Below are 20399 nucleotides of genomic sequence, written 5' to 3'. Positions count from 1 at the left end.
GAGAGGAGAGACATCTATACTAGTCTGGTCTGGTGAGAGGAGAGACATCTATAATAGTCTGGTCTGATGAGAGGAGAGACATCTATAATAGTCTGGTGAGAGGAGAGACATCTATACTAGTCTGGTCTGATGAGAGGAGAGGAGAGACATCTATACTAGTCTGGTCTGATGAGAGGAGAGGAGAGACATCTATAATAGTCTGATGAGAGGAGAGACATCTATAATAGTCTGGTCTGATGAGAGGAGAGGAGAGACATCTATAATAGTCTGATGAGAGGAGAGACATCTATAATAGTCTGGTCTGGTGAGAGGAGAGACATCTATAATAGTCTGGTCAGATGAGAGAGACATCTATAATAGTCTGGTCTGGTGAGAGACATCTATACTAGTCTGGTCTGATGAGAGAGACATCTATACTAGTCTGGTCTGGTGAGAGGAGAGACATCTATAATAGTCTGGTCTGGTGAGAGGAGAGACATCTATAATAGTCTGGTCTGGTGAGAGGAGAGACATCTATAATAGTCTGGTGAGAGGAGAGACATCTATAATAGTCTGGTCTGGTGAGAGGAGAGACATCTATACTAGTCTGGTCTGGTGAGAGGAGAGACATCTATAATAGTCTGGTCTGGTGAGAGGAGAGACATCTACAATAGTCTGGTGAGAGGAGAGACATCTATACTAGTCTGGTCTGGTGAGAGGAGAGACATCTATAATAGTCTGGTCTGGTGAGAGGAGAGACATCTATAATAGTCTGGTGAGAGGAGAGACATCTATAATAGTCTGGTGAGAGGAGAGACATCTATAATAGTCTGGTGAGAGGAGAGACATCTATAATAGTCTGGTCTGATGAGAGGAGAGACATCTATAATAGTCTGGTCTGATGAGAGGAGAGACATCTATACTAGTCTGGTCTGGTGAGAGGAGAGACATCTATAATAGTCTGGTCTGATGAGAGGAGAGACATCTATACTAGTCTGGTCTGGTGAGAGGAGAGACATCTATAATAGTCTGGTCTGATGAGAGGAGAGACATCTATACTAGTCTGGTCTGATGAGAGGAGAGACATCTATACTAGTCTGGTCTGGTGAGAGGAGAGACATCTATAATAGTCTGGTCTGATGAGAGGAGAGACATCTATAATAGTCTGGTCTGGTGAGAGGAGAGACATCTATAATAGTCTGGTGAGAGGAGAGACATCTATAATAGTCTGGTCTGATGAGAGGAGAGACATCTATAATAGTCTGGTCTGGTGAGAGGAGAGACATCTATAATAGTCTGATGAGAGGAGAGACATCTATAATAGTCTGATGAGAGGAGAGACATCTATAATAGTCTGGTCTGATGAGAGGAGAGACATCTATAATAGTCTGGTCTGGTGAGAGAGACATCTATACTAGTCTGGTCTGGTGAGAGGAGAGACATCTATACTAGTCTGGTCTGGTGAGAGGAGAGACATCTATAATAGTCTGGTCTGATGAGAGGAGAGACATCTATACTAGTCTGGTCTGATGAGAGGAGAGACATCTATAATAGTCTGATGAGAGGAGAGACATCTATAATAGTCTGGTCTGATGAGAGGAGAGACATCTATAATAGTCTGGTCTGGTGAGAGAGACATCTATACTAGTCTGGTCTGGTGAGAGGAGAGACATCTATACTAGTCTGGTCTGGTGAGAGGAGAGACATCTATAATAGTCTGGTCTGGTGAGAGGAGAGACATCTATAATAGTGTTGTCTGATGAGAGGAGAGACATCTATACTAGTCTGGTGAGAGGAGAGACATCTATAATAGTCTGGTCTGGTGAGAGGAGAGACATCTATAATAGTCTGATGAGAGGAGAGACATCTATAATAGTCTGGTCTGATGAGAGAGACATCTATAATAGTCTGGTCTGATGAGAGAGACATCTATAATAGTCTGGTCTGGTGAGAGACATCTATAATAGTCTGGTCTGGTGAGAGGAGAGACATCTATAATAGTCTGGTGAGAGGAGAGACATCTATACTAGTCTGGTCTGGTGAGAGGAGAGACATCTATAATAGTCTGGTGAGAGGAGAGACATCTATAATAGTCTGGTCTGGTGAGAGGAGAGACATCTATAATAGTCTGATGAGAGGAGAGACATCTATAATAGTCTGGTCTGGTGAGAGGAGAGACATCTATAATAGTCTGGTCTGATGAGAGGAGAGACATCTATACTAGTCTGGTGAGAGGAGAGACATCTATAATAGTCTGGTCTGGTGAGAGGAGAGGAGAGACATCTATACTAGTCTGGTGAGAGGAGAGACATCTATAATAGTCTGGTCTGGTGAGAGGAGAGACATCTATAATAGTCTGATGAGAGGAGAGACATCTATAATAGTCTGGTCTGGTGAGAGGAGAGACATCTATAATAGTCTGGTCTGGTGAGAGGAGAGACATCTATAATAGTCTGGTCTGGTGAGAGGAGAGACATCTATACTAGTCTGGTCTGGTGAGAGGAGAGACATCTATACTAGTCTGGTCTGATGAGAGGAGAGACATCTATAATAGTCTGGTGAGAGGAGAGACATCTATACTAGTCTGGTCTGATGAGAGGAGAGGAGAGACATCTATACTAGTCTGGTCTGATGAGAGGAGAGGAGAGACATCTATAATAGTCTGATGAGAGGAGAGACATCTATAATAGTCTGGTCTGATGAGAGGAGAGGAGAGACATCTATAATAGTCTGATGAGAGGAGAGACATCTATAATAGTCTGGTCTGGTGAGAGGAGAGACATCTATAATAGTCTGGTCTGATGAGAGAGACATCTATAATAGTCTGGTCTGGTGAGAGACATCTATACTAGTCTGGTCTGATGAGAGAGACATCTATACTAGTCTGGTCTGGTGAGAGGAGAGACATCTATAATAGTCTGGTCTGGTGAGAGGAGAGACATCTATAATAGTCTGGTCTGGTGAGAGGAGAGACATCTATAATAGTCTGGTGAGAGGAGAGACATCTATAATAGTCTGGTCTGGTGAGAGGAGAGACATCTATACTAGTCTGGTCTGGTGAGAGGAGAGACATCTATAATAGTCTGGTCTGGTGAGAGGAGAGACATCTATAACAGTCTGGTCTGGTGAGAGGAGAGACATCTATAATAGTCTGGTGAGAGGAGAGACATCTATAATAGTCTGGTCTGGTGAGAGGAGAGACATCTATACTAGTCTGGTCTGGTGAGAGACATCTATACTAGTCTGGTCTGGTGGGAGGAGAGACATCTATAATAGTCTGGTGAGAGGAGAGACATCTATACTAGTCTGGTCTGGTGAGAGGAGAGACATCTATAATAGTCTGGTCTGGTGAGAGGAGAGACATCTATACTAGTCTGGTCTGGTGAGAGACATCTATAATAGTCTGGTCTGGTGAGAGGAGAGACATCTATACTAGTCTGGTCTGGTGAGAGGAGAGACATCTATAATAGTCTGATGAGAGGAGAGACATCTATAATAGTCTGATGAGAGGAGAGACATCTATAATAGTCTGATGAGAGGAGAGACATCTATAATAGTCTGATGAGAGGAGAGACATCTATAATAGTCTGGTGAGAGGAGAGACATCTATAATAGTCTGGTGAGAGGAGAGACATCTATACTAGTCTGGTCTGATGAGAGGAGAGACATCTATAATAGTCTGATGAGAGGAGAGACATCTATAATAGTCTGGTCTGATGAGAGGAGAGACATCTATAATAGTCTGGTCTGATGAGAGGAGAGACATCTATAATAGTCTGGTGAGAGGAGAGACATCTATAATAGTCTGGTGAGAGGAGAGACATCTATAATAGTCTGATGAGAGGAGAGACATCTATACTAGTCTGGTCTGGTGAGAGGAGAGACATCTATAATAGTCTGGTCTGATGAGAGGAGAGACATCTATAATAGTCTGGTCTGGTGAGAGGAGAGACATCTATAATAGTCTGGTCTGATGAGAGGAGAGACATCTATAATAGTCTGGTCTGATGAGAGGAGAGACATCTATAATAGTCTGGTCTGGTGAGAGGAGAGACATCTATAATAGTCTGGTGAGAGGAGAGACATCTATAATAGTCTGGTCTGGTGAGAGGAGAGACATCTATACTAGTCTGGTCTGGTGAGAGGAGAGACATCTATAATAGTCTGGTCTGGTGAGAGGAGAGACATCTATAATAGTCTGGTCTGATGAGAGGAGAGACATCTATAATAGTCTGGTCTGATGAGAGGAGAGACATCTATAATAGTCTGGTGAGAGGAGAGACATCTATACTAGTCTGGTCTGATGAGAGGAGAGGAGAGACATCTATAATAGTCTGATGAGAGGAGAGACATCTATAATAGTCTGATGAGAGGAGAGACATCTATAATAGTCTGATGAGAGGAGAGACATCTATAATAGTCTGATGAGAGGAGAGACATCTATACTAGTCTGGTCTGATGAGAGGAGAGACATCTATAATAGTCTGGTCTGATGAGAGGAGAGACATCTATAATAGTCTGGTCTGATGAGAGGAGAGACATCTATAATAGTCTGGTCTGATGAGAGGAGAGGAGAGACATCTATACTAGTCTGGTGAGAGGAGAGACATCTATAATAGTCTGGTCTGGTGAGAGGAGAGGAGAGACATCTATAATAGTCTGGTCTGGTGAGAGGAGAGACATCTATAATAGTCTGATGAGAGGAGAGACATCTATAATAGTCTGGTCTGGTGAGAGGAGAGACATCTATAATAGTCTGGTCTGGTGAGAGGAGAGACATCTATAATAGTCTGGTCTGGTGAGAGGAGAGACATCTATACTAGTCTGGTCTGGTGAGAGGAGAGACATCTATAATAGTCTGGTCTGATGAGAGGAGAGACATCTATAATAGTCTGGTGAGAGGAGAGACATCTATACTAGTCTGGTCTGATGAGAGGAGAGGAGAGACATCTATACTAGTCTGGTCTGATGAGAGGAGAGGAGAGACATCTATAATAGTCTGATGAGAGGAGAGACATCTATAATAGTCTGGTCTGATGAGAGGAGAGGAGAGACATCTATAATAGTCTGATGAGAGGAGAGACATCTATAATAGTCTGGTCTGGTGAGAGGAGAGACATCTATAATAGTCTGGTCAGATGAGAGAGACATCTATAATAGTCTGGTCTGGTGAGAGACATCTATACTAGTCTGGTCTGATGAGAGAGACATCTATACTAGTCTGGTCTGGTGAGAGGAGAGACATCTATAATAGTCTGGTCTGGTGAGAGGAGAGACATCTATAATAGTCTGGTCTGGTGAGAGGAGAGACATCTATAATAGTCTGGTGAGAGGAGAGACATCTATAATAGTCTGGTCTGGTGAGAGGAGAGACATCTATACTAGTCTGGTCTGGTGAGAGGAGAGACATCTATAATAGTCTGGTCTGGTGAGAGGAGAGACATCTACAATAGTCTGGTGAGAGGAGAGACATCTATACTAGTCTGGTCTGGTGAGAGGAGAGACATCTATAATAGTCTGGTCTGGTGAGAGGAGAGACATCTATAATAGTCTGGTGAGAGGAGAGACATCTATAATAGTCTGGTGAGAGGAGAGACATCTATAATAGTCTGGTGAGAGGAGAGACATCTATAATAGTCTGGTCTGATGAGAGGAGAGACATCTATAATAGTCTGGTCTGATGAGAGGAGAGACATCTATACTAGTCTGGTCTGGTGAGAGGAGAGACATCTATAATAGTCTGGTCTGATGAGAGGAGAGACATCTATACTAGTCTGGTCTGGTGAGAGGAGAGACATCTATAATAGTCTGGTCTGATGAGAGGAGAGACATCTATACTAGTCTGGTCTGATGAGAGGAGAGACATCTATACTAGTCTGGTCTGGTGAGAGGAGAGACATCTATAATAGTCTGGTCTGATGAGAGGAGAGACATCTATAATAGTCTGGTCTGGTGAGAGGAGAGACATCTATAATAGTCTGGTGAGAGGAGAGACATCTATAATAGTCTGGTCTGATGAGAGGAGAGACATCTATAATAGTCTGGTCTGGTGAGAGGAGAGACATCTATAATAGTCTGATGAGAGGAGAGACATCTATAATAGTCTGATGAGAGGAGAGACATCTATAATAGTCTGGTCTGATGAGAGGAGAGACATCTATAATAGTCTGGTCTGGTGAGAGAGACATCTATACTAGTCTGGTCTGGTGAGAGGAGAGACATCTATACTAGTCTGGTCTGGTGAGAGGAGAGACATCTATAATAGTCTGGTCTGATGAGAGGAGAGACATCTATACTAGTCTGGTCTGATGAGAGGAGAGACATCTATAATAGTCTGATGAGAGGAGAGACATCTATAATAGTCTGGTCTGATGAGAGGAGAGACATCTATAATAGTCTGGTCTGGTGAGAGAGACATCTATACTAGTCTGGTCTGGTGAGAGGAGAGACATCTATACTAGTCTGGTCTGGTGAGAGGAGAGACATCTATAATAGTCTGGTCTGGTGAGAGGAGAGACATCTATAATAGTGTTGTCTGATGAGAGGAGAGACATCTATACTAGTCTGGTGAGAGGAGAGACATCTATAATAGTCTGGTCTGGTGAGAGGAGAGACATCTATAATAGTCTGATGAGAGGAGAGACATCTATAATAGTCTGGTCTGATGAGAGAGACATCTATAATAGTCTGGTCTGATGAGAGAGACATCTATAATAGTCTGGTCTGGTGAGAGACATCTATAATAGTCTGGTCTGGTGAGAGGAGAGACATCTATAATAGTCTGGTGAGAGGAGAGACATCTATACTAGTCTGGTCTGGTGAGAGGAGAGACATCTATAATAGTCTGGTCTGGTGAGAGGAGAGGAGAGACATCTATACTAGTCTGGTGAGAGGAGAGACATCTATAATAGTCTGGTCTGGTGAGAGGAGAGACATCTATAATAGTCTGATGAGAGGAGAGACATCTATAATAGTCTGGTCTGGTGAGAGGAGAGACATCTATAATAGTCTGGTCTGGTGAGAGGAGAGACATCTATAATAGTCTGGTCTGGTGAGAGGAGAGACATCTATACTAGTCTGGTCTGGTGAGAGGAGAGACATCTATACTAGTCTGGTCTGATGAGAGGAGAGACATCTATAATAGTCTGGTGAGAGGAGAGACATCTATACTAGTCTGGTCTGATGAGAGGAGAGGAGAGACATCTATACTAGTCTGGTCTGATGAGAGGAGAGGAGAGACATCTATAATAGTCTGATGAGAGGAGAGACATCTATAATAGTCTGGTCTGATGAGAGGAGAGGAGAGACATCTATAATAGTCTGATGAGAGGAGAGACATCTATAATAGTCTGGTCTGGTGAGAGGAGAGACATCTATAATAGTCTGGTCTGATGAGAGAGACATCTATAATAGTCTGGTCTGGTGAGAGACATCTATACTAGTCTGGTCTGATGAGAGAGACATCTATACTAGTCTGGTCTGGTGAGAGGAGAGACATCTATAATAGTCTGGTCTGGTGAGAGGAGAGACATCTATAATAGTCTGGTCTGGTGAGAGGAGAGACATCTATAATAGTCTGGTGAGAGGAGAGACATCTATAATAGTCTGGTCTGGTGAGAGGAGAGACATCTATACTAGTCTGGTCTGGTGAGAGGAGAGACATCTATAATAGTCTGGTCTGGTGAGAGAGACATCTATAATAGTCTGGTCTGGTGAGAGGAGAGACATCTACAATAGTCTGGTGAGAGGAGAGACATCTATACTAGTCTGGTCTGGTGAGAGGAGAGACATCTATAATAGTCTGGTCTGGTGAGAGGAGAGACATCTATAATAGTCTGGTCTGGTGAGAGGAGAGACATCTATAATAGTCTGGTGAGAGGAGAGACATCTATAATAGTCTGGTGAGAGGAGAGACATCTATAATAGTCTGGTGAGAGGAGAGACATCTATAATAGTCTGGTCTGATGAGAGGAGAGACATCTATAATAGTCTGGTCTGATGAGAGGAGAGACATCTATACTAGTCTGGTCTGGTGAGAGGAGAGACATCTATAATAGTCTGGTCTGATGAGAGGAGAGACATCTATACTAGTCTGGTCTGGTGAGAGGAGAGACATCTATAATAGTCTGGTCTGATGAGAGGAGAGACATCTATACTAGTCTGGTCTGATGAGAGGAGAGACATCTATACTAGTCTGGTCTGGTGAGAGGAGAGACATCTATAATAGTCTGGTCTGATGAGAGGAGAGACATCTATAATAGTCTGGTCTGGTGAGAGGAGAGACATCTATAATAGTCTGGTGAGAGGAGAGACATCTATAATAGTCTGGTCTGATGAGAGGAGAGACATCTATAATAGTCTGGTCTGGTGAGAGGAGAGACATCTATAATAGTCTGGTCTGATGAGAGGAGAGACATCTATAATAGTCTGGTCTGGTGAGAGGAGAGACATCTATAATAGTCTGGTGAGAGGAGAGACATCTATAATAGTCTGGTCTGATGAGAGGAGAGACATCTATAATAGTCTGGTCTGATGAGAGGAGAGACATCTATAATAGTCTGGTCTGGTGAGAGAGACATCTATACTAGTCTGGTCTGGTGAGAGGAGAGACATCTATACTAGTCTGGTCTGGTGAGAGGAGAGACATCTATAATAGTCTGGTCTGATGAGAGGAGAGACATCTATACTAGTCTGGTCTGATGAGAGGAGAGACATCTATAATAGTCTGATGAGAGGAGAGACATCTATAATAGTCTGGTCTGATGAGAGGAGAGACATCTATAATAGTCTGGTCTGGTGAGAGAGACATCTATACTAGTCTGGTCTGGTGAGAGGAGAGACATCTATACTAGTCTGGTCTGGTGAGAGGAGAGACATCTATAATAGTCTGGTGAGAGGAGAGACATCTATAATAGTCTGGTGAGAGGAGAGACATCTATAATAGTCTGGTCTGATGAGAGGAGAGACATCTATAATAGTCTGGTCTGATGAGAGGAGAGACATCTATACTAGTCTGGTCTGGTGAGAGGAGAGACATCTATAATAGTCTGGTCTGATGAGAGAGACATCTATAATAGTCTGGTCTGATGAGAGAGACATCTATAATAGTCTGGTCTGGTGAGAGACATCTATAATAGTCTGGTCTGGTGAGAGGAGAGACATCTATAATAGGCTGGTGAGAGGAGAGACATCTATACTAGTCTGGTCTGGTGAGAGGAGAGACATCTATAATAGTCTGGTGAGAGGAGAGACATCTATAATAGTCTGGTCTGGTGAGAGGAGAGACATCTATAATAGTCTGATGAGAGGAGAGACATCTATAATAGTCTGGTCTGGTGAGAGGAGAGACATCTATAATAGTCTGGTCTGATGAGAGGAGAGACATCTATAATAGTCTGGTGAGAGGAGAGACATCTATACTAGTCTGGTCTGGTGAGAGGAGAGACATCTATAATAGTCTGGTCTGATGAGAGGAGAGACATCTATAATAGTCTGGTGAGAGGAGAGACATCTATAATAGTCTGGTGAGAGGAGAGACATCTATAATAGTCTGGTCTGATGAGAGGAGAGACATCTATAATAGTCTGGTGAGAGGAGAGACATCTATAATAGTCTGGTCTGATGAGAGGAGAGACATCTATAATAGTCTGGTCTGGTGAGAGGAGAGACATCTATAATAGTCTGATGAGAGGAGAGACATCTATAATAGTCTGGTCTGATGAGAGAGACATCTATAATAGTCTGGTCTGATGAGAGAGACATCTATAATAGTCTGGTCTGGTGAGAGACATCTATAATAGTCTGGTCTGGTGAGAGGAGAGACATCTATAATAGGCTGGTGAGAGGAGAGACATCTATACTAGTCTGGTCTGGTGAGAGGAGAGACATCTATAATAGTCTGGTGAGAGGAGAGACATCTATAATAGTCTGGTCTGGTGAGAGGAGAGACATCTATAATAGTCTGATGAGAGGAGAGACATCTATAATAGTCTGGTCTGGTGAGAGGAGAGACATCTATAATAGTCTGGTCTGATGAGAGGAGAGACATCTATAATAGTCTGGTGAGAGGAGAGACATCTATACTAGTCTGGTCTGGTGAGAGGAGAGACATCTATAATAGTCTGGTCTGATGAGAGGAGAGACATCTATAATAGTCTGGTGAGAGGAGAGACATCTATAATAGTCTGGTGAGAGGAGAGACATCTATAATAGTCTGGTCTGATGAGAGGAGAGACATCTATAATAGTCTGGTGAGAGGAGAGACATCTATAATAGTCTGGTCTGATGAGAGGAGAGACATCTATAATAGTCTGGTGAGAGGAGAGACATCTATAATAGTCTGGTCTGATGAGAGTGGATCAGAAAACCAGTCAGCATCTGGTGTGATCACCATTTACCTCATGCAGCACAACATCTCATTTACATAGAGTTGATCAGGCTGTTGATTGTGGCCTGTGGAATGTTGTCCCACTCCTCTTCAATGTCTGTGTGGAGTTGGTGAATACTGGATCACGCTGTCTCTTGTACAAATATGTCCAATGGGTGACATGTCTGGCGAGTATGCAGGCTATGGAAGAACTAGGACATTTTCTGCTTCCAGGAATTGTACACAGACCCTTGCGAGATGGGGCCGTGTATTATCATGCTGGAACGTGATGGCGGAGGATGAATTATACGACAATGGGCCTCAGGATCTCGTCTCAGGATCTCTGTGGATTCAAATTGCCATCGATAAAATGCATTTAAGTTCGTTGTCCATAGCTTATGCCTGCCCATACCATATCCCCACCTCCACCAATAGGCACTCTGTTCCCAAACGGCTCGCTCACACAACGTCATATACACCCTCTTCCCGGTACAGTTGAAACCGGGATTCATCTGTGAAGAGCACACTTCTCCAGCGTGCCAGTGGCCATCAAAGGTGAGCATTTGCCCACTGAAGTCAGTTACTATTTATTTTCTTACCTCTCTTATCTCACCTCATTTGCACATGTTGTATATAGACTTTTCTACTGTATTATTGACTGTATGTTTGTTTTACTCCATGTGTAACTCTGTGTTGTTGTATGTGTTGAACTGCTTTGCTTTATCTTGGCCAGGTCACAGTTGTAAATGAGAACTTGTTCTCAACTTGCCTACCTGGTTAAATAAAGGTGAAATAAAAATAAACAAAATAAAAACGACTCTGAACTGCAGTCAGGTCAAGACCGTGGGGGGGAACGAGCACGCAGATGAGCTTCCCTGAGACGGTTTCTGACAGTTTCTGCAGAAATTCTTTGTTTGTGCAAACACACAGTTTCATCAGCTGTCCGGGTGGCTGGTCTCAGACGATCCCGCAGGTGAAGAAGCCGGGTGGCTGGTCTCAGACGATCCCGCAGGTGAAGAAGCCGGGTGGCTGGTCTCAGACGATCCCGCAGGTGAAGAAGCCGGGTGTCTGGTCTCAGACGATCCCGCAGGTGAAGAAGCCGGGTGTCTGGTCTCAGACGATCCCGCAGGTGAAGAAGCCGGGTGGCTGGTCTCAGACGATCCCGCAGGTGAAGAAGCCGGGTGGCTGGTCTCAGACGATCCCGCAGGTGAAGAAGCCGGGTGTCTGGTCTCAGACGATCCCGCAGGTGAAGAAGCCGGGTGTCTGGTCTCAGACGATCCCGCAGGTGAAGAAGCCGGGTGTCTGGTCTCAGACGATCCCGCAGGTGAAGAAGCCGGGTGTCTGGTCTCAGACGATCCCGCAGGTGAAGAAGCCGGGTGTCTGGTCTCAGACGATCCCGCAGGTGAAGAAGCCGGGTGGCTGGTCTCAGACGATCCCGCAGGTGAAGAAGCCGGGTGGCTGGTCTCAGACGATCCCGCAGGTGAAGAAGCCGGGTGGCTGGTCTCAGACGATCCCGCAGGTGAAGAAGCCGGGTGGCTGGTCTCAGACGATCCCGCAGGTGAAGAAGCCGGGTGGCTGGTCTCAGACGATCCCGCAGGTGAAGAAGCCGGGTGTGGAGGGTCCTGGGTTGACGTGGTTACCTGTGGTCTGCGGTTGTGAGGCCGGTTGGACATTCTGCCAAATTCTCTAAGACGACAGAGGCAGCTTATGGTAGAGAAATAAAGATGACATTCTCTGGCAACAGCTCTGGTGGACATTCCTGCAGTCAGCATGCCAATTGCACGATCCCTCAAAACTTGAGACATCTGTGACATTGTGTTGTGACACAAAACAGCACATTTTAGAGTGGCCTTTTATTGTCCCCAGCACAAGGTGCACCTGTGTAATTATCATGCAGTTTAATCAGCTTCTTGATATGCCATACCTGTCAGGTGGATGGATTTTCTTGGCAAAGGAGAAATGTTCACGAAAAGGGTTGTAAACAAATTTGTGCACAAATATGAGAAGCTTTCGTGTGTATAGTACAATTCAGGGATCTTTCATTTCAGCTCATGAAACATGGGACCAAGACTTTACATGTTTATATTTTTTGTTCAGTATAGAATAGCCTGGTCTGGTGAGAAGAGGGTATCACCTTGTCATAAAGATATCTTGTAAACCAGGTTTATCCTGTCGGTTAGGCCAGGCCAGTCTGGCACCAGACCCCCATCACTTCCTGTGTCTAAACTTCCCAAGCCTGGAATAAACTAAGTGCCTGACCAGCACACAAATGTTGAATTTCAGAATTGGTCAAAATTAGGTTAAGGTTAGGTTAAAGGTCAAGTTTTAGATTTGGTCTAATTGGGCTGTTTGCCAGAAAAGTCCCCCTTAGTCTCTTCCATCTATGAATGAGAGTCAAAATACACGTGCACCTTGGTCTAATTAATGACCAGCTTTATTGGCAGATTAGACATAATGACAGTCAACATGAAACATGCAGTACATATGTGTTCATTATAAAATAAATTGACTGGAAATAATATGCCAAAAATACTTAATTCCATTTTGTACATTGTGTGGTTTATACACACTATTAATTCTTCTTTAGCCACTTAACCAGAGTGGGGTATAATTTCACAGAGGTTACTGCAGGAAGCCCTTCTGGAGGACAAACAACAGTAAAGCATTTTTATGGCACCATATTCTCCATATTCTTCTCCCAAAACTATACAGGGGATAGGGTGCCGTTTAGGATGCAGGACAGTCCTAGTGGACTACCTGGGCAGCATCTCCTCCAGGTCAGCCACTACGTAGGCCACCACCGCCCACAGGGCCGAACACAGGTTCATTTCTATGGGGCTCTGAACAGACATGGTGTCTCCGTTGGTGTGGTGGAACCAGAAGTATCTACTGTCTGCAACGTGCAGGCTGGCTCCTGGAGGACAGACACAACAAAACCGGTAAGGAGTCACTTACATCAATGTATTAACTATGGTTGGTTGGTTTGTTTGTGTGTCTCTGAGTCCTTGAACATACCATTATGACTGATTAAATGTGCAGTGCATACTGTATTCTAACTTCTAAAGAGACAATGAGATTCTAATCAACTCACATTCTCAAAATGATCACTGTTGACAAAGCTAAACCCAGAGTTAATTACAAACCCATTATGTTATGCTTTCCCATTTCTTTTGCAAGTGAATGTAAGTAGGAGCAGGGGGAACCAGAGCAGTATAAGTGCATCTGGTAGCAGTTAGTGTTTAGCTTGGCAATCAGGTTCCTGTACAGTTTCCATTTGGAAACAGCACGATGCAGTGGCCCTTCCTGACACTAACATTCCCAAGGTACTGCTAGGAAGAAATCTAATGTCCTGTTAAACATCTAGCTTTGCGTCTTGTATTCTACCTGATAGAGAGAACCTTTTGTCCTGATAAACATATAGCTTTCTGTCTTGTATTCTACCTGATAGAGACTGTTAAACACCTAGCTTTCTGTCTTGTAATCTACCTGACAGAAAGAGACTAATGTCCTGTTAAACATCTAGCTTTCTGTCTTGTATTCTACCTGACAGAGAGAGACTAATGTCCTGTTAAACATCTAGCCTTCTGTCTTGTATTCTACCTGACAGAGAGAGACTAATGTCCTGTTAAACATCTAGCTTTCTGTCTTGTATTCTACCTGACAGAGAGAGACTAATGTCCTGTTAAACATCTAGCGTTCTGTCTTGTATTCTACCTGACAGAGAGACTGTTAAACATCTAGCGTTCTGTCTTGTATTCTACCTGATAGAGAGAACCTTTTGTCCTGTTAAACATCTAGCTTTCTGTCTTGTATTCTACCTGACAGAGAGAGACTAATGTCCTGTTAAACATCTAGCGTTCTGTCTTGTATTCTACCTGACAGAGAGAGACTAATGTCCTGTTAAACATCTAGCTTTCTGTCTTGTATTCTACCTGACAGAGAGAGACTCATGTCCTGTTAAACATCTAGCCTTCTGTCTTGTATTCTACCTGACAGAGAGAGACTAATGTCCTGTTAAACATCTAGCTTTCTGTCTTGTATTCTACCTGACAGAGAGAGACTAATGTCCTGTTAAACATCTAGCTTTCTGTCTTGTATTCTACCTGACAGAGAGACTGTTAAACATCTAGCTTTCTGTCTTGTATTCTACCTGACAGAGAGAGACTAATGTCCTGTTAAACATCTAGCTTTCTGTCTTGTATTCTACCTGACAGAGAGACTGTTAAACATCTAGCCTTCTGTCTTGTAATCTTCCTGATAGAGAGACTGTTAAACATCTAGCTTTCTGTCTTGTAATCTTCCTGACAGAGAGACTGTTATGTCCTTTCCCCTTTATGTTGATTTGTAAGGACAATTCAGAAGTGAAATAGGGAGACAATGCTAGGAGAGAGACTGGTGGTACTGATGTGGGAAGCAACTGTAGTCTCAACCATGTTCCCAAATCCACTGTAACAGAGAGAAAAAGCAACAACATTTTCACTCTGGAAAAAGGAAGGAATGTGTGTAGTGAAAGGTCATTGGATGGAGCTGCATTACATTTAGGTTGAATCCCAAAATGGCACCCTATTCCCTACATAGTGTACTACCTTTGACCAGAGTCCTATGGATCCTGTTCAAAAGTAGTGCACTATATGGGGAATAGGGTGCCATGTGGGACAAACACATATACTTTTTGCCATTTTGTGAAATGAGAGTGAGGTGTTTGGACAGCTGGTCCAGTGATTCATTTGTTTAACATTGTGGCTTTTTGAACCCTCACAGTGAACAGCCCCTCTCTTGGTTACAACATTCATCCACCCAGAATAGTTACTTTTCCACTGAGATAAGGTGATGTCATTCCTGAAACAGTTCCTTTACAGTAAGAAGGCTGATCTGTTATAACAAGTATTTTTACAGGTGTGGTTACACTGTGTCTGGGTAAGGCTGAGGACAGTCAAATACTTGTCTATTAGCTGGACTGATGGAGGGAGACGTGGGATCATCAACAATAGACTACTGTAGAGGTCTGGGCATGTGGTCATAAAGCATCTCAGCGTACGGTATTAGTGCTGATCTAGAATCAGTTTTGTCTTTTCGATCATAATGAATACGATTATATGGATGGGACGGGGAGGGACCTGATCCTAGAGCAGCACATCTAGCCTACTCTGAAACACTTTATGAATTCTAAAACATCCTCTCCCAGTTCCTAATGAGCTTCATTGTTTATCTCCACCTCAGCTTTAAGGGATCCCAAAACAACTGTGTTGGATGACACCCATGTTAATGAAGTAGGTTAGAGTTAACACATGCTGGTAGGCTGAGTCTCTCTCTCAATTTAGCAAATATCAGCACAACAAATACATTACTGGGGATGTGTTTCATAATACACTTCCTCTTCCCTGTCAGACCAAATGATTTGGTTGCCTACATACTGTAGCAACGCTAGTTCTTTTAAAATCGGAGTACAGGGCATATTTCACTTCTACAAACATGTTATTTGAGAAACTGATCAATTCCACAAAAATGACCACAGAGACAATGTGGAACTGAATCTTCAATTGGTCTAGAAATAACGTGCTACTTCCTGTTTAAAAAGGTAAAAAGCACTTCTGCAGAAGGGGAACATGGCTTGTTAATTTGACAAAGGTCAAAGAGACACAGGTGGAACAAGAGTCAAATAGACTACGAGGAAGCCTCCCCAGCATATCTCCCAGACAGACAATAGAAGGTAGTCTACACACCTGGCTCCTACCGACTCAGACAGACAGACAATAGAAGGTAGTCTACACACCTGGCTCCTACCGTCTCAGACAGACAGACAACAGAAGAGAGTCTACACACCTGGCTCCTACTGACTCAGACAGACAGACAGACAATAGAAGGTAGTCTACACACCTGGCTCCTACTGACTCAGACAGACAGACAACAGAAGAGAGTCTACACACCTGGCACGCCAGCATCCATCCACATCTCTATATCAATTCCCTCTCCGTGTTCCTCCAGGGTGGTGGTGTTGATGGGCTTCAGTAGCTTCATCACCTCAGCCATGACAGCCCGGGCCTGGACTGAGCCTGTGAACTGCAGTCCCAGGGGGGTGAAGGTACCCATGTCAGACTCCATCACTAGGTTAAAGTTAGAGATGTTCACCTGGGGGACAGCAGAATAGGTATAGAATCATAAATAATCATTGATTGGATTTATATTGTGCTTTTCCAGTGCTGAAAGCGCTTTATATTGTATAACTTCTATAATTTTGCAGGACCCCAGGAAGAATAGCTGTTGCCTTGGTAGGAACTAATGGGGATCCATAATAAACCCCAGGAAGAGTAGCTGTTGCCTTGGTAGGAACTAATGGGGATCCATAATAAACCCCAGGAAGAATAGCTGTTGCCTTGGTAGGAACTAATGGGGATCCATAATAAACCCCAGGAAGAATAGCTGTTGCCTTGGTAGGAACTAATGGGGATCCATAATAAACCCCAGGAAGAGTAGCTGTTGCCTTGGTAGGAACTAATGGGGATCCATAATAAACCCCAGGAAGAGTAGCTGTTGCCTTGGTAGGAACTAATGGGGATCCATAATAAACCCCAGGAAGAATAGCTGTTGCCTTGGTAGGAACTAATGGGGATCCATAATAAACCCCAGGAAGAATAGCTGTTGCCTTGGTAGGAACTAATGGGGATCCATAATAAACCCCAGGAAGAATAGCTGTTGCCTTGGTAGGAACTAATGGGGATCCATAATAAACCCCAGGAAGAATAGCTGTTGCCTTGGTAGGAACTAATGGGGATCCATAATAAACCCCAGGAAGAATAGCTGTTGCCTTGGTAGGAACTAATGGGGATCCATAATAAACCCCAGGAAGAGTAGCTGTTGCCTTGGTAGGAACTAATGGGGATCCATAATAAACCCCAGGAAGAATAGCTGTTGCCTTGGTAGGAACTAATGGGGATCCATAATAAACCCCAGGAAGAGTAGCTGTTGCCTTGGTAGGAACTAATGGGGATCCATAATAAACCCCAGGAAGAATAGCTGTTGCCTTGGTAGGAACTAATGGGGATCCATAATAAACCCCAGGAAGAATAGCTGTTGCCTTGGTAGGAACTAATGGGGATCCATAATAAACCCCAGGAAGAATAGCTGTTGCCTTGGTAGGAACTAATGGGGATCCATAATAAACCCCAGGAAGAATAGCTGTTGCCTTGGTAGGAACTAATGGGGATCCATAATAAACCCCAGGAAGAATAGCTGTTGCCTTGGTAGGAACTAATGGGGATCCATAATAAACCCCAGGAAGAATAGCTGTTGCCTTGGTAGGAACTAATGGGGATCCATAATAAATACAAATACACTGCTCAAAAAAATAAAGGGAACACTAACACATCCTATATCTGAATGAATGAAATATTCTTATGAAATACTTTTTTCTCTACATAGTTGAATGTGCTGACAACAAAATCACACAAAAATGATCAATGGAAATCAAATGTATCAACCCAAGGAGGTCTGGATTTGGAGTCACACTCAAAATTAAAGTGGAAAACCACACTACAGGCTGATCCAACTTTGTAATGTAATGTCCTTAAAACAAGTCAAAATGAGACTCAGTAGTGTGTGTGGCCTCCTTGTGCCTGTATGACCTCCCTACAACGCCTGGGCATGCTCCTGATGAGGTGGCGGATGGTCTCCTGAGGGATCTCCTCCCAGACCTGGACTAAAGCATCCGCCAACTCCTGGACAGTCTGTGGTGTGGCGTTGGTGGATGGAGCGAGACATGATGTCCCAGATGTGCTCAATTGGATTCAGGTCTGGGGAACGGGCGGGCCAGTCCATAGCATCAATGCCTTCCTCTTGCAGGAACTGCTGACACATTCCAGCCACATGAGGTCTAGCATTGTCTTGCAGTAGGAGGAACCCAGGGCCAACCGCACCTGCATATGGTCTCACAAGGGGTCTGAGGATCTCATCTCGGTACCTAATGGCAGTCAGGCTACATCTGGCGAGCACATGGAGGAAATGAAATGCCAATGAAATGCCACCCCACACCACGACTGACCCACCGCCAAACCGGTCATGCTGGAGGATGTTGCAGGCAGCAGAACTTTCTCCACGGCGTCTCCAGACTCTGTCACATGTGCTCAGTGTGAACCTGCTTTCATCTGTGAAGAGCACAGGGCGCCAGTGGCGAATTTGCCAATCTGGTGTTCCCTGGCAAATGCCAGACGTCCTGCACGGTGTTGGGCTGTAAGCACAACCCCCACCTGTGGACGTCGGGCCCTCATACCACCCTCATGGTTCTGACCGTTTGAGCAGACACATGCACATTTGTGGCCTACTGGAGGTCATTTTGCAGGGCTCTGGCAGTGCTCCTCCTGCTCCTCCTTGCACAAAGGCGGAGGTAGCGGTCCAGCTGCTGGGTTGTTGCCCTCCTACGGCCTCCTCCACATCTCCTGATGTACTGGCCTGTCTCCTGGTAGTGCCTCCATGCTCTAGACACTACGCTGACAGACACAGCAAACCTTCTTGCCACAGCTCGCATTGATGTTCCATCCTGGATGAGCTGCACTACCTGAGCCACTTGTGTGGGTTGTAGACTCCGTCTCATGCTACCACTAGAGTGAAAGCACCGCCAGCATTCAAAAGTGACCAAAACATCAGCCAGGAAGCATAGGAACTGAGAAGTGGTCTGTGTCTTGCTAATTGCCTATAATTTCCACCTGTTGTCAATTCCATTTGCACAAGAGCATGTGAAATGTATTGTCAATCAGTGTTGCTTCCTAAGTGGACAGTTTGATTTCACAGAAGTGTGATTGACTTGGAGTTACATTGTGTTGTTTAAGTGTTCCCTTTATTTTTTTGAGCAGTGTATATAGTAAGTTGGGAAACTCCCCTCTTCAACCATAAAGCACTGTAGCACTGTTGGGTGATGCATGACAACCATTTTGTGCCAGAACGCACACCACACAGAGAAATACATTTGTACATTCATCTCTCCTGGCTGTTGATATATTTGGCCAGCGTTCGAGCTAAAAAGCTTTACCAGGATGTGAGAGAAGTAGGGGGAAAAGACTGGACCATCACCCCCCATTCAGACACTAGCGGACAACTACGCTTCTGAAAGGGAGAGAGCACAGAATGTCCCACAAAGTGGAATAGAAACATCAACTCCATGATGGTCAATGCAGATTCCTCTTTGATAAACATGACGGGAACGTTTGCTGCAAACGTCTGAATGCAGGGGTAGCTGGACTGGATCTAAGACAGTGGTATTCAAAGTCGTGGGCGCGGAAACAAACATTTAGGAGACAATATACAAACATTTTGGAGAAAGATAATTAGGAAAATAAAATGTTATTGAGTAAATGTATTTATTGGTTTCTTTTCATTTTGATAAGAGATGAAAGTGTAATGAATTGAATTTAAATTTGTTGATGTAAGAATCGAAACGTACCAATTTTTTAAGTTTGGTCATATTTTTGGGGTGGGGTCACGAGAAATTAGAGCGAAAAAAAGGGGTCCCCAGAAATTCTGGTGGAAAAAAATGGGGTCCCTGCTGAAAAAGATTGAATACCACTGATGTAGTGTAGTGGACATTTAGTGTTGTATACTGAAGCTTTTCGGAGAAATCTGAGGAAATCCATAGTATGTAGTTGGAACCAGTGCAGGCCAGGGAGAAGGTGGGTCTCTGGTCAGAGTCAGGATGTGAACCCTCTGTTCCCCTCTAACCTCTGGCCATTCTGATTCCGTTCACATTAGAATGCACAAAAACCACCACGCTCCCAGAATGCTGGTATTCAGTTACAGTGTGGTCTCGGCTCCATTCTGACTTAAACAATCTGTGCAGTGGCTCTCCTACAGTAGATCTGACAACAGTTTACATTTCTGTGTACCGCTCCGAATGAAGCCAGTTCCTACCACATGTTGACTGGCAAAGAACAAGCTGATGTAGATGAAAAGCCATCAGCTATTGATAATAAAACACTATTACCGGTACGCACACAATCTGAAGGAGACTGGGGTCAACGATTCAAAATGTAAGAACGACCACATAATAGTTGTGCTGTTTCAATGG

General features: G+C 44.0%; 1 protein-coding gene across 1 annotated transcript in view; it reads right to left on the bottom strand.

Moving 5' to 3' along the window:
• Positions 1-12757: 12757 nt before the first annotated feature.
• LOC110493962 (carboxypeptidase Q) overlaps positions 12758-20399 on the bottom strand; it is a 36202-nt gene continuing 28560 nt past the window's right edge. The window contains exons 7-8 of the mRNA XM_090221708.1: positions 16273-16474; positions 12758-13259 (exon numbers count right to left, since the gene is read on the bottom strand). Of these exons, the coding sequence (XP_090077834.1) occupies positions 13099-13259; positions 16273-16474 (363 nt within the window). The 3' untranslated portion in view covers positions 12758-13098. The remainder of the gene's footprint in view (positions 13260-16272; positions 16475-20399) is intronic.

Source organism: Oncorhynchus mykiss, chromosome 3 (assembly GCF_057628025.1).
Source record: "Oncorhynchus mykiss isolate SJ-2025 chromosome 3, ASM5762802v1, whole genome shotgun sequence".
Taxonomy (NCBI): Eukaryota; Metazoa; Chordata; class Actinopteri; order Salmoniformes; family Salmonidae; genus Oncorhynchus; species Oncorhynchus mykiss.
This window is presented reverse-complemented; position numbering and strand designations above follow the sequence as displayed.